At 39.2% G+C, this 17,071-nt stretch overlaps 1 protein-coding gene across 8 annotated transcripts in view; it reads right to left on the minus strand.

Annotated features, from left to right (window-relative positions):
• SETDB1 (SET domain bifurcated histone lysine methyltransferase 1) overlaps positions 1-14,451 on the minus strand; it is a 34,521-nt gene extending 20,070 nt beyond the window's left edge. For 3 of the 8 annotated variants that reach the window (XM_029949573.1, XM_029949576.1, XM_029949571.1), the window contains exons 1-4: positions 14,169-14,342; positions 13,017-13,287; positions 11,503-11,654; positions 3,774-3,791 (exon numbers count right to left, since the gene is read on the minus strand). In XM_029949573.1, the coding sequence (XP_029805433.1) occupies positions 3,774-3,791; positions 11,503-11,654; positions 13,017-13,276 (430 nt within the window). In that variant the 5' untranslated portion in view covers positions 13,277-13,287; positions 14,169-14,342. Of the gene's footprint in view, positions 1-3,773; positions 3,792-11,502; positions 11,655-13,016; positions 13,288-14,168; positions 14,343-14,362 lie in introns of those variants that run through there. The other 5 variants (XM_029949575.1, XM_029949574.1, XM_029949579.1 and 2 more) reach the window with 3 other exon arrangements.
• Positions 14,452-17,071: the final 2,620 nt, after the last annotated feature.

Consider the following 17,071-nt stretch of genomic DNA (forward strand, 5'->3'; position numbering starts at 1 on the left):
CTCTGCCCCCCGCCTCTCATGCTCTGTCTCTCTCTGTATCAAAAATAAATAAAACGTTAAAAAAATTAAAAAAAAATAGTTAACTAAACTGTCCATCTGCAAATGAGGTTCATAAAGAATCTTCACTAACAGGAGACTGCTAAAGATACATTAAGTTTTAAAAGTTAGGATAGTTAGTAATTTATTGGATATGAACTCAACCTTGGAGAAAACAGACATTCCTGTGCATTCCTCAAAGAGCTGTGAATACAGACCTCCCACAATTATAAAAGGCTTCAAAAAACACGTCCTATATTTCAGGAAGGACAGTTCTTAATCTTGCTGGGCCTTTGTATTTAAGTGCACCTTAGAAGTATTCATGTGGTAAAAAACTCAAACATTATTTAAAGAACACACAGTAAAAAATAAATCTCCCTCATTCTCCTGCTTCTAGTTACTCTCCCCAGAAACAACTATATTAGCAGTTTCTTTTGCAGCCAAAGATAAATGTAAATATGTACTCTTTTTTCTCTCTATTCTTTTACTCACCTTCAACATGCAGTTTTTATGTTGCTTTTTATCCTTATACCTCAAATATCTAGGAAGGTATTCCCTCTTAGTACCTATAAATCTGATTCTTTATATCCCCATTTTTTTTTGTTGTGGTAAAATATACATAATATAAAATACACACCACCTTAATCATTTTTAAGAGTACAGTTCAGTAGTATTAAGTTTATTCATACTGTTGTGCAACCATCAACTTTACTGAAAAATATGAAGGTCTAAACAAATTATTTTTATGTAGAACAAATAAATAACATGAAAGTATCAGCTATTCCTAAACTGACCTTTTAATAATTTCAACAGTTTTTTGGCAGGGAGGGAGTGGAGAACATAGCATGCTGAGTCTCAAATACAAATATAAGCACAAAAGGTAAAAAGAACCAAGACAAACGTAAAGATAACAACAAAGGAAGGTGACTGGAGTTAACAGATATAGAAACTAATAAAGTCCAGTTACACATAATACAGAACTGAGATAGGAAAAAAAAAGACAGACCAATGAAAACGAACAAAAAGTTCAGAAACCAATACATATGAAACTTATTTTTTTTAATGTTTATTTATTTGCCTGAGAGAGAGAGAGAGAGAGAGAGAGAGAGAGACAGAGAAGGAAAGAGAGGAGACAGAGAATCCCAAGAAGGCTCCACATTGTCATTACGAGTCTGACACAGGGCTTGAACTTACGAACCATGAGATCAGGACCTGAGCCAAAATCAAGAGTGGGATGCTTAACTGACTGAGCCACGCAGGTGCCCCTGGAAATAATTTATGATAGTGTAGACAATGTAAACCAGTAAGAAGAGATTCATTTCAGCTCAAAAAATGATTAATAACATATGGGGGAAAATTTGGATCTTTACTTCAAATTCTACACAAAAAATAAATTCCAGTTGAATTAATGTTTTATTTATTTTTGACACAGAGAGAGACAGAGCATGAGCAGGCAGGGGCAGAGAAAGAGGGAGACACAGAATCACAAACAGGCTCCAGGCTCTGAGCTGTCAGCACAGAGCCTGACGCGGGGCCTGAACCCACGAACGTTGAGATCATGACCTGAGCCGAAGTCGGAGGCTTAACCAACTGAGCCACCCAGGCGCCCCAATTCCAGTTGAATTAAAGACTTAAATGTGACAGGTAAAACTATGAAACTTTCAAAGGCAACATAAATGACCTTTATAATAAAGCCTCAGGGCAGAAAGGATATAATACACAGTGACCATGAAAAAAAAATCCTAAACTGTAACATCTGTTTATCAACAACATAACAAATAAAGATAAACTATAAGCTGAGAATGATATCTGCAACACGTAACTGCATAGGATTAGTAATGGCAACGATCACTAAGCAAACAAGAGACATAAACAGACATTTCAAACAAAAACTACAGATGACTCACAAACACATGAAAGATTCTCAAGTTCATCAATAGGGAAATAAAATTTAAAAATCACACTACCAAGTGTTGTCAAGTATGCATAGCACAGGATACTCTCATCATTGGGTAGTTATAAATTGGTACAACCACTTTGGAAAACTGGCCATTACTTATCTAGTAATGTTAAAATGTCCATATCCTAAGAACTTGCAACTCCTCTCTTAAAATATTTTAGTAAGACTGCCAAAATTTAGAAAGATTCTTGCATATGTGGATTAGGAATCACCTACAAGAATATTTTGAGCATTATTTGAATTGAAAACAAATGCAAGGACAACTGACAGGAGAAGAGATACATTGTGTCATATTCACAGGATGGAATACTATACTGTGGTAGTTCCTAAGCTAAACATCACACGTCAGCAAGATGTTAAAGAAATGACTGAGGAATGCATACCCTATGAATGATTCCACTTCTGCAGTTAAAAAAAAAGGCAAAACTATGGCACTTCTGATAATAGTGATGAGAATAGTGATATGGATGAGTCCTCTACACAGAAAACAAGTATAAAAAATTGTTAAAAACAATCAATTCAGGGCACCGGAAACTGACCAAAGGCAAAGAATTAATTGAAAGTATTTGTTTCTGAAAAACCACTTAAATCCTGGTAAGAAAGAGAAGTCTGTGGACCTCTTGCCTGGGGCAGCTCCCATTCCTACTCCACTCCCTGCGTCCCTGTGTGGTGAGTGGCAACCACGGCTTGACCATGGAGGCGCTGGCCATGACAGCGAGCGGCTTCAACAAGACCAAAGTTGCAACTCTTGTGTAGGGTGAGCAGCAAACCGGCCAGAAATTTAATAAGGAGATCCTGAAAATGAGACAGCCATAGACAGGCTTAGAAAAATTCTCTGTACATTCTTGAGTGACTGCTAAACTATGCACATACAGAAAAGATGACCCAGGAGAATCCATGAAAACCTGAGAACTAGATGCAATTCTGAATGCAGTGTCTATAGCGCCGTAAAACACACTTGCTAAACTATGCCAAAAAAGGAGAAGAGCAATTGTTAGGAGCCAAACCAAAGTATATAGAATTATATATGTACACTTATATATATGAATCTGTGGGTGACTGCTGAACTATGCACATATGGTAAAGATACAGGAAACCCATGGGAGACTTGAGAACTAGATGCAACTATGAATGCATTCTCTATACTTCTGTAAAACTCAATGGCTAAAATATGTAAAAAAGGGGGGAAAAGTAAGAAGCCTAGCTAATATACACACAGTTCAAATTTTAAAAACCAAGCAGGGACATCAGCTCTACACTACAAGGAAGACAGAGTTGGCAGCATAAGAAAGAGAACTTAAAAGTGTGCAACTTTCAACAATAAAAATGAAACATTCAAAGAAACAGGAAAGTATGCCCTATACCCAGGGAACAAACCCCTGGCAGTGGAAACTGACTTGCCACATAGGCCTAGGTATTGGATTTATAAATGCTCAAAGAGCTAAAGGAAATTACATTCAACGATTTAAAGGAAAATATGCTAATACTTGGTAAACAAAAGACTTGACTATAAAAAGAAGCAAATGGAAATTCCAGGGTGGAAATTATAAAATCTGGAATGAAATACAGTAAAACCTTGGTTTCTGAGCATAAATCATTCCAGAAACATGCTTATAATCCAAAGCACTTGTATATCAAAGCAAATTTCCCCATAAGAAATAATGGCAATTCAGAGGATTCGTTCCATCACCCAAAAATATTCATATAAAAATTATTACAATACTGAATACAAAATAACAAAATACAAAGAAAAATAAACAAATTAACCTGCACTTACCTTTGAAAACCTTCATGGCTGGTGTGAGGGAGACAAGAGAGAGGAGGGTTATTGTGTAGGACGATTTTCACTGTCACTATTGGAATCACTGCTATCTATTGGCTCAATGGAATCTTTTTCTTTTTGTACAACTTTAACAAGAAACCTTTCCAAGGCCTCCTTTTGAGGATTTCGCAGAAATGTGAGATTGCACTGATGGAAGGCCCACAATCCCGCAGTGAGAGAGAGAAACAGCACGACTCAGTTGTGATCATGTGACGTTCAGTGTTATATACTACTCATACTGCAAGACACAGCTTGCTTATTACGTTAATATGTTAGAAATGTGTGCTTGTCTTGCGGAACACTCGAGGACCAGGTTACTCTCACAATCCAAGGTTTTACTGCATTCACTAGAGAGGCTACAAAAGCAAATTTTAAATAGCAGAAGAATAGGTAAACTAACAGATACCTATATAGAGAAATTGCCCCATCCAAAGCACAAAAAGAAGACTGAAGAAAAATCAACAGTTCCTCAGAGACTTGTGGGTCAATATGAAGCATGCTGCCATACATGTAATGAGGATCTCAGGAGGCAAGGGGAGGGAGAAAGGGCTAGTGAAGAAATAATGACTGAAACACTTCTAAATTTGATGAAAAATGTGAATCTACAGGTCCAAGTTCTATGAATCTCAAAATACGACAAACACAGAGAGAATTATACCTAGACACAACCTACTCAAACTACTAAAATAAAAAGAGAAAATCTTAAAAAGTAAAACAAAAATGACTTACATCGAGGGCACAACATATTCACCTGACTTTCCATCAGAAATCATGGAGGCCAGAAGGCACGGAAATGGCATATTCGAGATGCCAAAAGAATAGTGAACCAAGAATGTTATATCCCAGATAAACGAAGAGAACTGACTTTTAGCAGAACTACAAGAAATATGTTTTTAAATATTTATTTATTTGGGGGGCGGGAGGGGCAGAGAGAGAGGGAGAGAGAATGCCAAGCAGACTCTGTGCTCTTGGTACAGGGCCTGACACGGCTTGAACTCACAAATGCGATCATACCCTGAGCCAAAATCAAGAATTGGACATTTAACCTAATGAGCCACCCAGGTGCCCCAGAACTACAAGAAATATTAAAGGAAATTTTTCTGATGGAAAAGGATGACATCAGATAATAACTCTGATCCATAGGAAGGAATGAAGAGGAATGGAAATGTAAACATCTGGGTCATTACATATTTTTCTCTTTTCTTCAAAACTAAGATTACTCTTGGCAATAATTATAACACAAAATTGTTGGCTTTACACATATGTAGATGCAGTGTATTTGGTAAGAGTACCACCCAAGAAGAGAGTGTGAATGGAGCTATACTGGTACAAAGCTGCTATATTTTACCAGAATTAAATCAGTATTAACTTATAGTAGTTAGTGACCAGATAAACATGCACTTTTTTTAAAAGCCAAAATAATAATACATATATATCGAGGAATTAAAATGATTCACTGAAATATTTGACACAAAGAAAGCAGTAAAGAGCAGATAAATATAAAATCAAAATGGCGATATAAATCCACCCATATGGATTCAAATCGACTGTGAATGGACTCACTACTAATTAAAAAGGCAGAAACTGTGAGAATGGATTAAAAAAAGACAAGGTCTGGGGCACCTGGGTGGCTCAGCCGGTTAAGTGTCTGACTTTAGCTCAGGTCATGATCTCATGGTTTGTGGGTTCAAAGCCCCACATCAGGCTCTGTGCTGACAGCTCAGGGCCTGGAGCCTGCTTCAGATTCTATGTCTCCTCTCTCTCTCTCACAAATAAACATACATTAAAAAAAAAAATAGAGACAAGCTCTAACTACACTGTATACAAGAGATACACTAAACTCAAAGATAAAGATTTTAAATAAAAAGAAAACACAACATGCAAACAGTAATCATAACAGAAACAGAAATGATACACTAGGATTTGACAAAACAGACTTAAGATAAAGGATTTCACTTGAGACACAAAAAGGTATCTTATAATAGTAAAAAAATGTAACTGTAAATGAATAAACAGAGTACCAAAATATAGGAAGCAAAAATGGTAAGAACTGAAATGACAAACAAGTCAACAATTTTAGTTCAAGATTTCAAAACTCCTTTCCAAGTAATTGCTTTGCTTTCTTTCTAAAGTTTTTTAACGTTTATTTATTATTATGAGACAGAGAAAGAGCAGGGGAGGGGCAGAGAGAGAAGGAGACACAGAATCTGAAGCAGACTCCAAGCTCTGTGGCTCCGAGCTGTCAGCACAGAGCCTGACGTGGGGCTCAAACTCATAACCCGCAAGATAATGACCTGAGCCGAAGTCGGCCTCCTAACTGACTGAGCCACCCAGGCGCCCCTCCAAGTAATTGTTAAAACAACCAGACAATTGATAAGGACATAGAAGACTTGAACAGCACTATCAGCCAACATACCCTAACCAACATTTATAAAATATTCAATCCAACAGCAGCAGAATAGAAATTCTTTTCAAGCATACACGGATCATTTTCTAGGACAGATAATATGCTAGGCCATTAAAAACACTTAAAGAGGGTGCCTGGGTGGCTCAGTCGGCTGAGCGTCCAGCTTCAGCTCAGGTCATGACCTCACTGTTCGTGGGTTCGAACCCTGCGTCGGGCTCTGTGCTGACAGCTAGCTCAGAGCCTGGAGCCTGCTTCAGATTCTGTATCTCCCTTTCTCTCTGACCCTCCCCTGCTCACACTCTCAGTCTCTCAAAAATAAAAACATTAAAAAAAAAATTAAAAAAAAAACCACTTAAATACATTTAAAAGGATTAAAATAATACAAAGTATATTTTCTGACCAAAACTGTATTAAATAAAAAAGTCACAACAGAATGAAATCTGGGAAATTCCTAAATACTTGGAATAAATCATTGGTCAAAGAAAAATCACAAAGGAAATTAAAAATTATGAGTTAAAGGAAAATGAAAATATGGAGAGCCAGGGTTGCTCAGTCAGTTGAGTGTATGACACTTGATTTCAGCTCAGATTATGATCCTAGGGTCATGGGATCAAGCCCAGTGTTGGGCTCTGTGCTAAGCATAGAGTCTGCTTGGGATTTTTCTCTCTCTCCCTCTCTTTTTGGTCCTTTCCCCCACTCACATTTTCTCTCTAAAATATAAATCAGGGGCGCCTGCGTGGCTCAGTTGGTTGGGCTTCTGACTTCAGCTCAGGTCATGATCTCACGTTTGTGGGTTCGAGTCCTGCATCGGGCTCTGTGCTCACAGCTCAGAGTCTGAAGCCTGCTTTGGATTCTGTGTCTCTCTGTCTCTCTGCCCCTACCCCTCTCATGCTCTTTGTCTCAAAAATAAATAAAACATTAAAAAAATTAAAACATAAATTAAAAAATGAAAATGCAACATATAAAATTTATGAGATGTAGTAAAGCAATGCTTAAAGGGAAATTTACAATTTTAAATGTTTATATTAGAAAGGACAGAAGAGGGACACATGGGTGGCTCAGTCGGTTAAACCTCCGACTTCGGCTCAGATCATGATCTCACGTTCATGGGTTTGAGCCCTGCGTTGGGCTCTGTGCTGACAGCTCAGGGCCTGGAGACTGCTTTGGATTCTGTATCTCCCTGTTTCTCTGCCCCTCCTCCTCTCATGCTCTGTCTGCCTCTGTGTCAAAAATAAATAAAACGTTAAAAAAAGGAAAGAAGATCTAAAACTAAATCAATAATCTGTTTTCTTTATAAAAAACTAGAAAAAAAAAGAGCAAATCAAACCCAAGTATGTGGAAGGAAGAAAATAATAAAGATCAGAGTAGAAATCAGTGTAACAAAAAAAACCAGGAAAACAGTAGAGAAAAATAAATTAATGAACACAAAAACTGGTTCCTTAAAAAAGAGCAAAAAACCCACAATCCTTCAGCTAGATTAACCAAGGTCAATAAAGAGAAACAAATAACCAATATCAGGAATGAAAGAAGGGACATTACTACAGAACCTACAGAAATTCAAAAGAATCATAAGGGAATACTATGAACTTTATGGCAATAATTTAGACAACTTAATGAAATGGAAAAATTCCTAGAAAGATACAAATTAACAAAACTGACTTGAGAAGTAATAGAAAATCCAAATGGGCATATTGGGTAAAGAAATTTAATTAGTAATTAAAAGCCTTCCCATAATAAATTCAATGTGGTGTCCTGGACTGGATCCTGGAATGGGAAAAGCCCAGAAATCCAAAGTGTGGAGTTTAGATAAAAGTAATGCACCCATGTTTGCTTCTTAGTTTTGGCCAATGTATCATGGTAACAAAACACTAACATTAGGGTTGTCTGGGTGTCTTAGTCTGACTCTTGATTTTGACTCAGGTCATAATCTCATGGTTCAAGAGACTGAGACCTGAGTTGGGCTCTGAGCTAACAGCACAGAGCATGCTTGGAATTCTCTCTCTCCTCTCTCTGGTTCTCTCCCACTTGTGCACATGCACACGTTTTCTCTCAAAATAAATAAACATAAAAAAAATACTAACATTAGAAGAAACTGGTAGAAAGTATGCAGGAACTCTCTGCATTACTTTCACAATTTATGCAAAAACATAAAACTATTCTAAACTGGGGTGCAGTCGGTTGGGCATCTGATTTCAGCTCAGGTCATGATCTTGTGGTTCCCCATTTTGAGCTCCATGTCAGGCTCTATGCTGACAGCTCAGAGCCAGGAGCCTGCTTCAGATTCTGTGTTTTCCCCCCTCTCTCTCTGTCCCTCCCCGGCTCAAACTCTGTCTTTCTCTCTCAAAAATAAATAAATTAAAACAAAACAAAAAACTATTCCAAACTAAAAAGCTTATTAAAAAAAAATTTATCCAGAAAGAAAGGCCCAGTTAAAGATGGTCTCACTGCTGAATTTATCAAACATTTAAGGAAGAAATAATACTATTTCACACAAATTCAGCAGTGGGAACATTTCCCAACTCATCTTTATAAGGCCCATAATATCAAAGCCAAAAAGCCAAATCATAATAAAAGTAAAACCTACAGTCCTCATGACCACAGGTGCAAAAATTCTCCTTTTTTTTAAAGTCTTCCACAGAATTACTCTTCTTTTTTTTTTAAGTTAGTTTGTTTGTTTATTTATTTATTTATTTATTTTGAGAGAGAGTGTGAGCTGGGGAAGGGCAGAGAGTGAGAGAGCTCCCAAGCAGGCTCCCTTTCAAGGTAGAGCCCAATGAAGGGCTTGAACTCATGAACCGTGAGATCACAGTCTAAGCCAAAATCAAGAACCAGACTTAACCAACTGAGCCAGCCAGGAGCACCAGATGCAAAAATTCTTAACAAAATATTAACAAATCCAATACAGAACAGAAGTAACTTCTTTCAACCTGACAAAGTATCTAGGAAGAAGAAGCAATTTCTACAAAAACCTTACAGCTCACATTATAATTAATGCCTAAAGACTAAACGCTTCTCCCTAAGGTCAGAAGCAAGGAAAGGACGTCTACCCTCAAATTTTTATTCAACACTACTCGAAGTTCTAGTGTGTACAATAAGGCAATAAAAAAGAAATAAAAGACATTTAGATTAGAAAGAAAGAAGTAAAATCGATTTTTTTTGCAGACAGCATGACCTAATATATAGAAAATCCCCAGGGATCCCCAAAAATCTCCTAAAACTAATAAATGAGCTTAATAAGATCATAGGCTACAAGATTAAACACAAAAATCAACTATATTTTCATATCTTAGCAACAAACAATCCTAAAATGAAATTAAGTAATCTTATTCAGATTAGCATTAAAAGGAATAAAACACTTAGGACAAACGTACCATGTTAATGTACTAGAAGACTATTTGCTAAAAAGGTAATGCTCCCCAAACTGGCCTTTAGATTCAATATAGTTCCTATTAAAAATCCTAATAGGTTTTAAAAAACGTTCTTGACAGAAACTGACAAACCGATTCCACAATTTATTTCAAAGTCATATGAAATACAAATAAGTTTGGAGCACTTTCATTAGGTGATTTTAATATTTACCACTGAAACTACAGTAATAAAAGCCGTGTAGTGCTGGTATAAAAACAGATTATTTAGATCAATGTGACAAAACAGAATCCAGAAATAGACCCTCAAACACGTGGCCAGTTGATCTTTGACAAGGGCAGAAAACGGTAGTCTTTTCAACAAACAGTGACAGAAAAACTGATAGCCCTAAGCAAAATAAACAACCCAACCATGCTCAACCTCTACCTTGAGAATTATTACTCTTAAAAGACACCATTAAGAAAATGAAAAGACTACGTTTGAGAGAGAGTGTTTCTAAAATATATCTGAGGGGCGCCTGGGTGGCTCAGTCGGTTAAGCCTCCGGCTTCGGCTCAGGTCAGATCTCACGTTCCTGGGTTCGAGCCCTGCGTCAGGCTCTGTGCGGACAGCTAGCTCAGAGCCTGGAGCCTGCTTCCGGTTCTGTGTCTCCTTCTCTCTCTGCCCCTCCCCCTCTCATGCTCTGTCTCTCTCTGTATCAAAAATAAAATGAAACATTAAAAAAAATTAAAATAAAATAAAATATATCTGATAAATGAATTGTACCTAAAGCATGAGTTCTCTAAGTTAAAGAGAGTGGTTCTCTAATAAAACAACAATGCAATTAAAAAAAAAAAAGAAAAGCCTCAAGATGTGAATGGATGTTTCCCCAAAGAATAAACACATCTGGTAAGTTAAATATGTGAAAAGATGCTCACTTTCCTTAGGGAAATGCATACTACAATCACAATTCGATACTACACTCACACTGGAAAAGCTGTAATAAAAGACTGACAATACCAAGCACCAAGAAGGATGTAAAGAAACTAGAACCCTCACGCTTTGCTAGTGGGAATGTAGAATGGTACAGCCACTTTTGAAGACAGTACAATAGTTTCTTAAAAACTCAAATGTACACTTATCCTAAGACCTAATAATTCTACTCCTAGGTGGAATATCCAAGAGACATGAAACATAATGTCCATGTAAGCACATACACAGATGTCCATGGCAGCATGACTCATAATATCCCCAAACTGGAAACAACCCAAATACTTATCAATTAAAGAATAGATAAAAACATGTGGTATATCCATAAACTGGAATATTATTCAGAAAAAAAAAAGGAGCAAACTACGGATACATGCAACAACATGGATTAAACTCAAAAACATTTTGCTAAGTGACAGAAGCCAGATACAAAAGACAACAAATAGTGATTCTCTTTAAATGAAATTTCTAGAAGAGGCACAAAGTAAGCAGATCAGTGGTTGCCTGGGAATGAAAATGGAGAATGCAGACAAACAGGTACAAAAGATCTTTTTGGGGTAATCCAAGTGCTCTAAAACCGGATTGTGGTAAAGATTGCACTACTGTATAAATTTACCAAAACTCAAACTTTAATTGGGTAAATTTTATAGTCTGTAAATTATATGTTAAAAATCCCTCAAAAATAGACAAAACTGAACAATCTACTGTTTTAGGTAATGCCACCTATAAACAAAAGGAAGGGAATTCAGAATAGAGGTTACACAAAATGGGGAAAGGATGTAGAGGACATCTGTGATACTAATAATGCTCTATCTCTTTCAGTAACAGAGAAGTTCAACAGTTTGGAATACGGAGTTACAACAACTTTTGCTCTCTTCTTCTTTTATCTTCCTGTGGTTCAGTTTCAATCCTGAGATTTTCCTACCCAGAGCCTATCTCTTACCTGAATCAATACTGAGGACATCATCATCTTCATCAGGAATCTCAATTATTTCTGTAGGCCGGGAAGCTTCATCCTCAGAGCTACTGTCCCGGTACTGTAGTCCCAGTTTGGAATAAAAGTCCTTCACCAAAGACTCACAGTTAGTCACTGCCCTAATATTGGAACACATGTAGAAAAGGTCAAAAGCCAGTGGAAATAGGTATAAAAGCCATAAGAATTTATATATATTTAAGTATACACTGACCTCAATTTAAACAGGCCGTATTCCAAAGTGTCTCCATTTATAATTTAAAATGCTTTCCTCGAGGCACCTGGGTGGCTCAGTGGGTTAAGCATCCGACTTCAGCTCAGGACATGATCTCAGGGTTTGTGAGTTCGAGCCCTGCACTGGGCTCTGTGCTGACTGACAGCTTGGAGCCTGGGGCCTGCTTCGGATTCTGTGTCTCCCTCTTTGCCCATCCCCTGTGTGCCTGCATGCGTTCTCTCTCAAAAATAAACATTAGGGGGTGCCTGGGTGGCTCAGTCAGTTAAGCGTCCGGCTTCGGCTCAGGTCATGATCTCGTGGTTCGTGGGTTCGAGCCTCGTGTCAGGCTCTGTGCTGACAGCTAGCTCAGAGCCTGGAGCCTGTCTTCGGATTGTGTCTCCCTCTCTCTCTGATCCTCCCCGTTCGCGCTGCCTCTCTTGGTCTCTCAAAAATAAGTAAAAACCATTAAAAATTTTTTTTAAATTAAAAAAAATAATAAAATACTTTTCTCATAGAAAAATGTTTAAATAGTGGTTTCAGACTAGGTCCTCAAAAATCCAAAATAACCCCAAAGCACAGTCCTTTCAACCCTATCTCATCATTTACTTTGCTATCTGAAAATGTGTCCTAAGTGACAACTAAGGCACTAGACACAAATCTTCTGGAGATTTCTGAGTAGATACAGGGCTTGTGCTCCACAGTTTCATAAGACAGCAACGATTCACAACCCTCACTCCCCAGATCACCCCACTAAGAAAACGATGCAGCTGCTCTGAAGCAGCATATGAGGGAGAGAAGGGGACAAACTGAAGACCTGGCCTCCCTAGTGCTGACCAGATATGGCTCTTCTGACAGGCGAATATTCTACATACACGGGTGGTGGTAAGGTCAGATCTTTGTAAATGTTTCTTTCTTTATTTATTTTGAAACAAAGAGAGACAGGGCACAGGGTGGAGGCAGAGAGAGAGAGAGAGAATGAATCCCAAGTCGGTTCACACCATCGACGAGGAGCCCAATGCCAGGCCGGGACCGAATCCCACAAATTAAGAGATGATGACCTGGGCCGAAATCAAGAGTCAGACGCCAAGTGACTGAGTCACCCAGAGCGCCCCATGAGGTCAGATTTTTGACCCTAACCTTTGAGAAACAGAAAGGTCCCACATATCTGTATCTTGTAAAGTATAACACGCCTGGCACAAGATCACGAACAATTATACTCATAAAATGTCTGCCAAGGGGGTAGATTTCCGATTTTCCACATAGTCCTCACCTGGATGCATCATCAAAGAGCTGATCGACATGGGCCACCTCGGATTCCTTCTGTATTACCCACGTCTCCAACTCCGCAAGTTGCCTCTTACGCTGCTGCACACAGTCCATCTTCTCCAGTTCCTCATCAATGAACTGCCTTAGTTCCTCCATTGAGATACCCAGCTCCTCCACCACTGCTTGCTGCAGCTCTGCGATCTCATCAGACTCCACTGCAGCCGCGGCTGCGTCCAAACCAAAGCACCCAGGTATGGAGGACATGCTGCTGTCCTCTATGTGGAACAGAAAACTGCGATCACCTTTGAAATTATTGTAGCCATCAACGTGCAGTCCCCTAAAGCTCATTCCTGCACTACCACTTCTTATTCAAATACAGTTAGGTTTCATTCTGTGTTCTCTCTCTGTCCATTCTCCTGTATCTGATACTAAGACAGTGTAAGCGTTCTTACCCTATAGACCATGGGCCTGGATAAAATTTAAAAGTGTGAGGGCATGGAAAACATATGCAACAGGAAGCTACCGAAAATAATGTTTTAGGAAACCGAAGAGAACCCATTTGCTGAAGAAGCTATTTCTGTGACCTGTGTTCCTTTAACTGACTAAAGAGATAAATCTTTGTTTCATGCTATGCCTAATTTGAACAAATATCTCCACTTGGAGGAGCGGGGTGTTGGTTTATAACTCATTAATTCATTCTTTTCTCTTCAATTACTTGGTCGCTTTACATTACCTTGCTTCCATGTGGAAATTGACTTTTTAAAGTCTATTAACACTTAGGCATACAAAAGCAAGGAAGTTTCCCGAAAGTAGAGGAAAATTATAGCAATCTGGGGGAAAAAACGTGGCTATCTAAAAACTCCATTCCAAGTACCCCAAGCATGGGTGTTAAGTGCTCTTTTGAGCAAACGGTTAAAGCAAAACTGATGCCAGAATGCCGTGCAACCCCAAGGCCGGTCCTCACCGCCTCCATCTTTCCGGTGCCCACACACCGCCCCACCTCCACGCTACCCTTTCTGGGGGGGCGTCCCACCCACCCCGCACACCCAGCTCAACCCCGCCCTCGCTCGCCTCCCGGGGAACACTTCCTTCCCACCCTCGCCCATCCTCCTCCCACAAACAAAACATTCCAGACGTACCCCTGGTCTCTAAATACCTTAATTAACAGTAGTTCCCACACCTCCCTGCTTCCAGCTACAACAGTTCTTCACCAACCAGATCCCAGACTCGAGACTCTGGGGTCGGCCTCGATGGGGAAGAACGAAACCGTAAGGAAAAGGGAGCAGGGGGAGGGGAAGAAGCGTGAGGGAGGGAGGGAAAGGGAAGCAAAAGAGTCGGCCGGAAGCAAACCTCAGGTGCCGTTCCGGTCCCCACGACGGTAGCCTGCCGGGGTCAAATCGAAAGGCTCTGAGCGCCTCTCCAAGGCCAGGAAAACTCGGGCAAGTACGCATGCGTCCAAGGAGAGCCGTCCAGGGCACACGTGAGAGGCCGGGCAACGTAGGCGTGGCCTAGAGTGTGTTAAAGAAGCTCCATGAGTTCCGCCATCCCCGACCAGTGGCAGGATTACCAAAGTTACTGTTTAAAGACTCCGCAAACCGTTAGGTTTCAGGGTTTTTATTTTCTCATTTTAGTTTGTTTTATTAGAAGTGGTACAAATTGTAACAAGTGGAGGAAGGAAAACATATAAAAAAACTTGACAATATCCTCTCCTCGCCTCCCATCTCTTACAGGTAAAATAGTTTAGTTTTCTAGGCTTGTCCTTAGACGGTCATGAGTGTGGATTTTTTGTAAAGAGTTTATTTTTAAGTAATCTTTACACCCCATGCAGGGCTTAACCCATATATCAAGAGTTGCATGCACTACTCGTGCCCCTAAACGTGGATTGTTTTGTTTAGTGTTTATTTCACAGGTGGATATCCTTTGAAGTCAACAGTTGTCTTTTTCATGGTTGCATAATACTTCATAGTGTGAATAAACCATAGTTAGAAAGATGCACTACAATCTGTATTCATTATGAATAGTGCAACAATAAACATTAACAAGCTTTTAAAGAAGGACTTTTATTTCTGTGGAGGAGATTCTCTGTGATGGAATCTGAGTTAAAAATATATATATAACATAACTTTTTTTCATTTTAATAGAATCTACTGTCAAATTACTTTCCCAAAAGGTTGAAACAATTTTTACTCCTAGCAAATCTCTGAAAGTCTGTTTCCCCACACCCTCATTAGGATTGGATGTTAAGTGTCTATTTAATTTTTTAAAATTTGATGGGTATTTTTAAAAAATTTGTAAATGTTTATTTAATTTTGAGAGAGAGAGAGAGGGAGATAGAGCAAGTAAGCAGAGAAAGAGGGAGACACAGAATTAGAAGAATGCTCCAGGCTCTGAGCTATCAGCACAGAGCCTGATGTGGGGCTCAAACCTACAAATCATGAGATCATGACCTGAGTGGAAGTCAGACACTTAACCGACTAAGCCCCCAAGGTGCCCCTAGAATTTGATGGGTCTTAAAATTGTATCTGCATCAGGATAGACTAAGTAGTGTTCTGGAAAAAATGACTCCAAAAGCTTAAAGCAAAAACTGTATTTGTTGCTCACACTGCATTATTATCTCCAGAAACTTGACTTTGGAGCTCTGCTAGGATAGCTACTCAGGAACCCAGGCTGATGAGTAAGTCAGGCCAGAGAGAGAGATCGCTAGAGGGTCTAATATTGGCAATTAAAGTGATTTAGGACACTCTTATTAAAAACAACTCATTGGCCTGAGTCACAAGGCCCTACCCAACCACAAGGGGGCCAGGAAAATCAGTCATGTCTCATGATTAGAAAGAGAGAGAACTGGGTGTTATTTGATGAGCCAGCACTATTGACTGCAACATGATTTCATTATTGCTCTAATTTGTTCAGATATATTTACCCTAACGACACCTAACTTCGTTTAAAAGGTACAAACCAACTGGGTGCCTCAGTCTGACTTCGGCCCAGGTCATGATCTCTGGGTTCCTGAGTTCAAGCCCCACATTGGGCTCTTTGCTGACAGCTCAGAGCCTGGAGCCTGCTTCAGATTCTGTGTCTCCCTTTCTCTCTGCCCCCCCCCCCAACACGCTTGCGCTCTGTCTCTCTCTTAAAAATAAACATTAAAAAAAGGTACAAACCAGATCTTCTGTGTAAGACTGGAAACAGGATGTGGGCAGCCTTGAAAACCTCCCTTACGACCACACTTTATCTGTGCTCATTTCACCTGTCCACCTGTTTCCTGAGATTCCTCTGAGTGCCTGGTTCCCATTGTTAAGACACTAGAAATTTCACTAGGAGGTCCAGAAAAGTGAAGGTGTCCTCTAGATATTTCAAATTTAGCATGTTCCTAACTCATTTTATGGTATTTCTTTCAAATGTGAGCTAGAAATTTTAGACATATTACTCCTTATAAAACACACACTCACATACACACACACGCACGTGCACAGCGTAATGTTTACTTCATACCAGGCACTGTTCTAAGCATTTTACATTTATTCATTTATTTAATCCTTACAATAGTGCTATGAAGTAGGAACTATTAATGTATCTTTCCTATAGAGGAGAAAATCGAGACACACAATTACATTTCCCAAAGCCACAGAGCTAAAAAAATGTCAGCACCAGGCAGTTCGGCTCTAGAGCTTGTGGTCTTAAGCCATTATTCAATACAGCTTGTTTATCCTACTTTGGAAATGTTTGACCTATAGTTTCCCTTTTTTTTCTTTTAATTCTACTGTCTTAATTTATCTCTAATTTCTTGCCAGGACAAACTAGCCTCTTAATTGGTAGCCTTATTGTAGATCAGTCCCATGTAGAGCTTTAAAATAGAGATCTGGGGTCCCTGGGGTGACTCAGTTGGTTAGGCAGCTGACTTCGCCTCAGATCTTAATCTCAGTTTGTGAGTTTGAGCCCCACGTCGGGCTCTGTGCTGATGGCTCAGAGCCTGGAGCCTGCTTCTGATTCTGTCTCCCTGTCTCTCTGCCCCTCCCCTGCTCATGCTCTGTCTCTCTCAAAAATAAATAAACACTAAAAAAT

The sequence above is a fragment of the Suricata suricatta genome, chromosome 8 (assembly GCF_006229205.1).
Source record: "Suricata suricatta isolate VVHF042 chromosome 8, meerkat_22Aug2017_6uvM2_HiC, whole genome shotgun sequence".
Lineage (NCBI taxonomy): Eukaryota > Metazoa > Chordata > Mammalia > Carnivora > Herpestidae > Suricata > Suricata suricatta.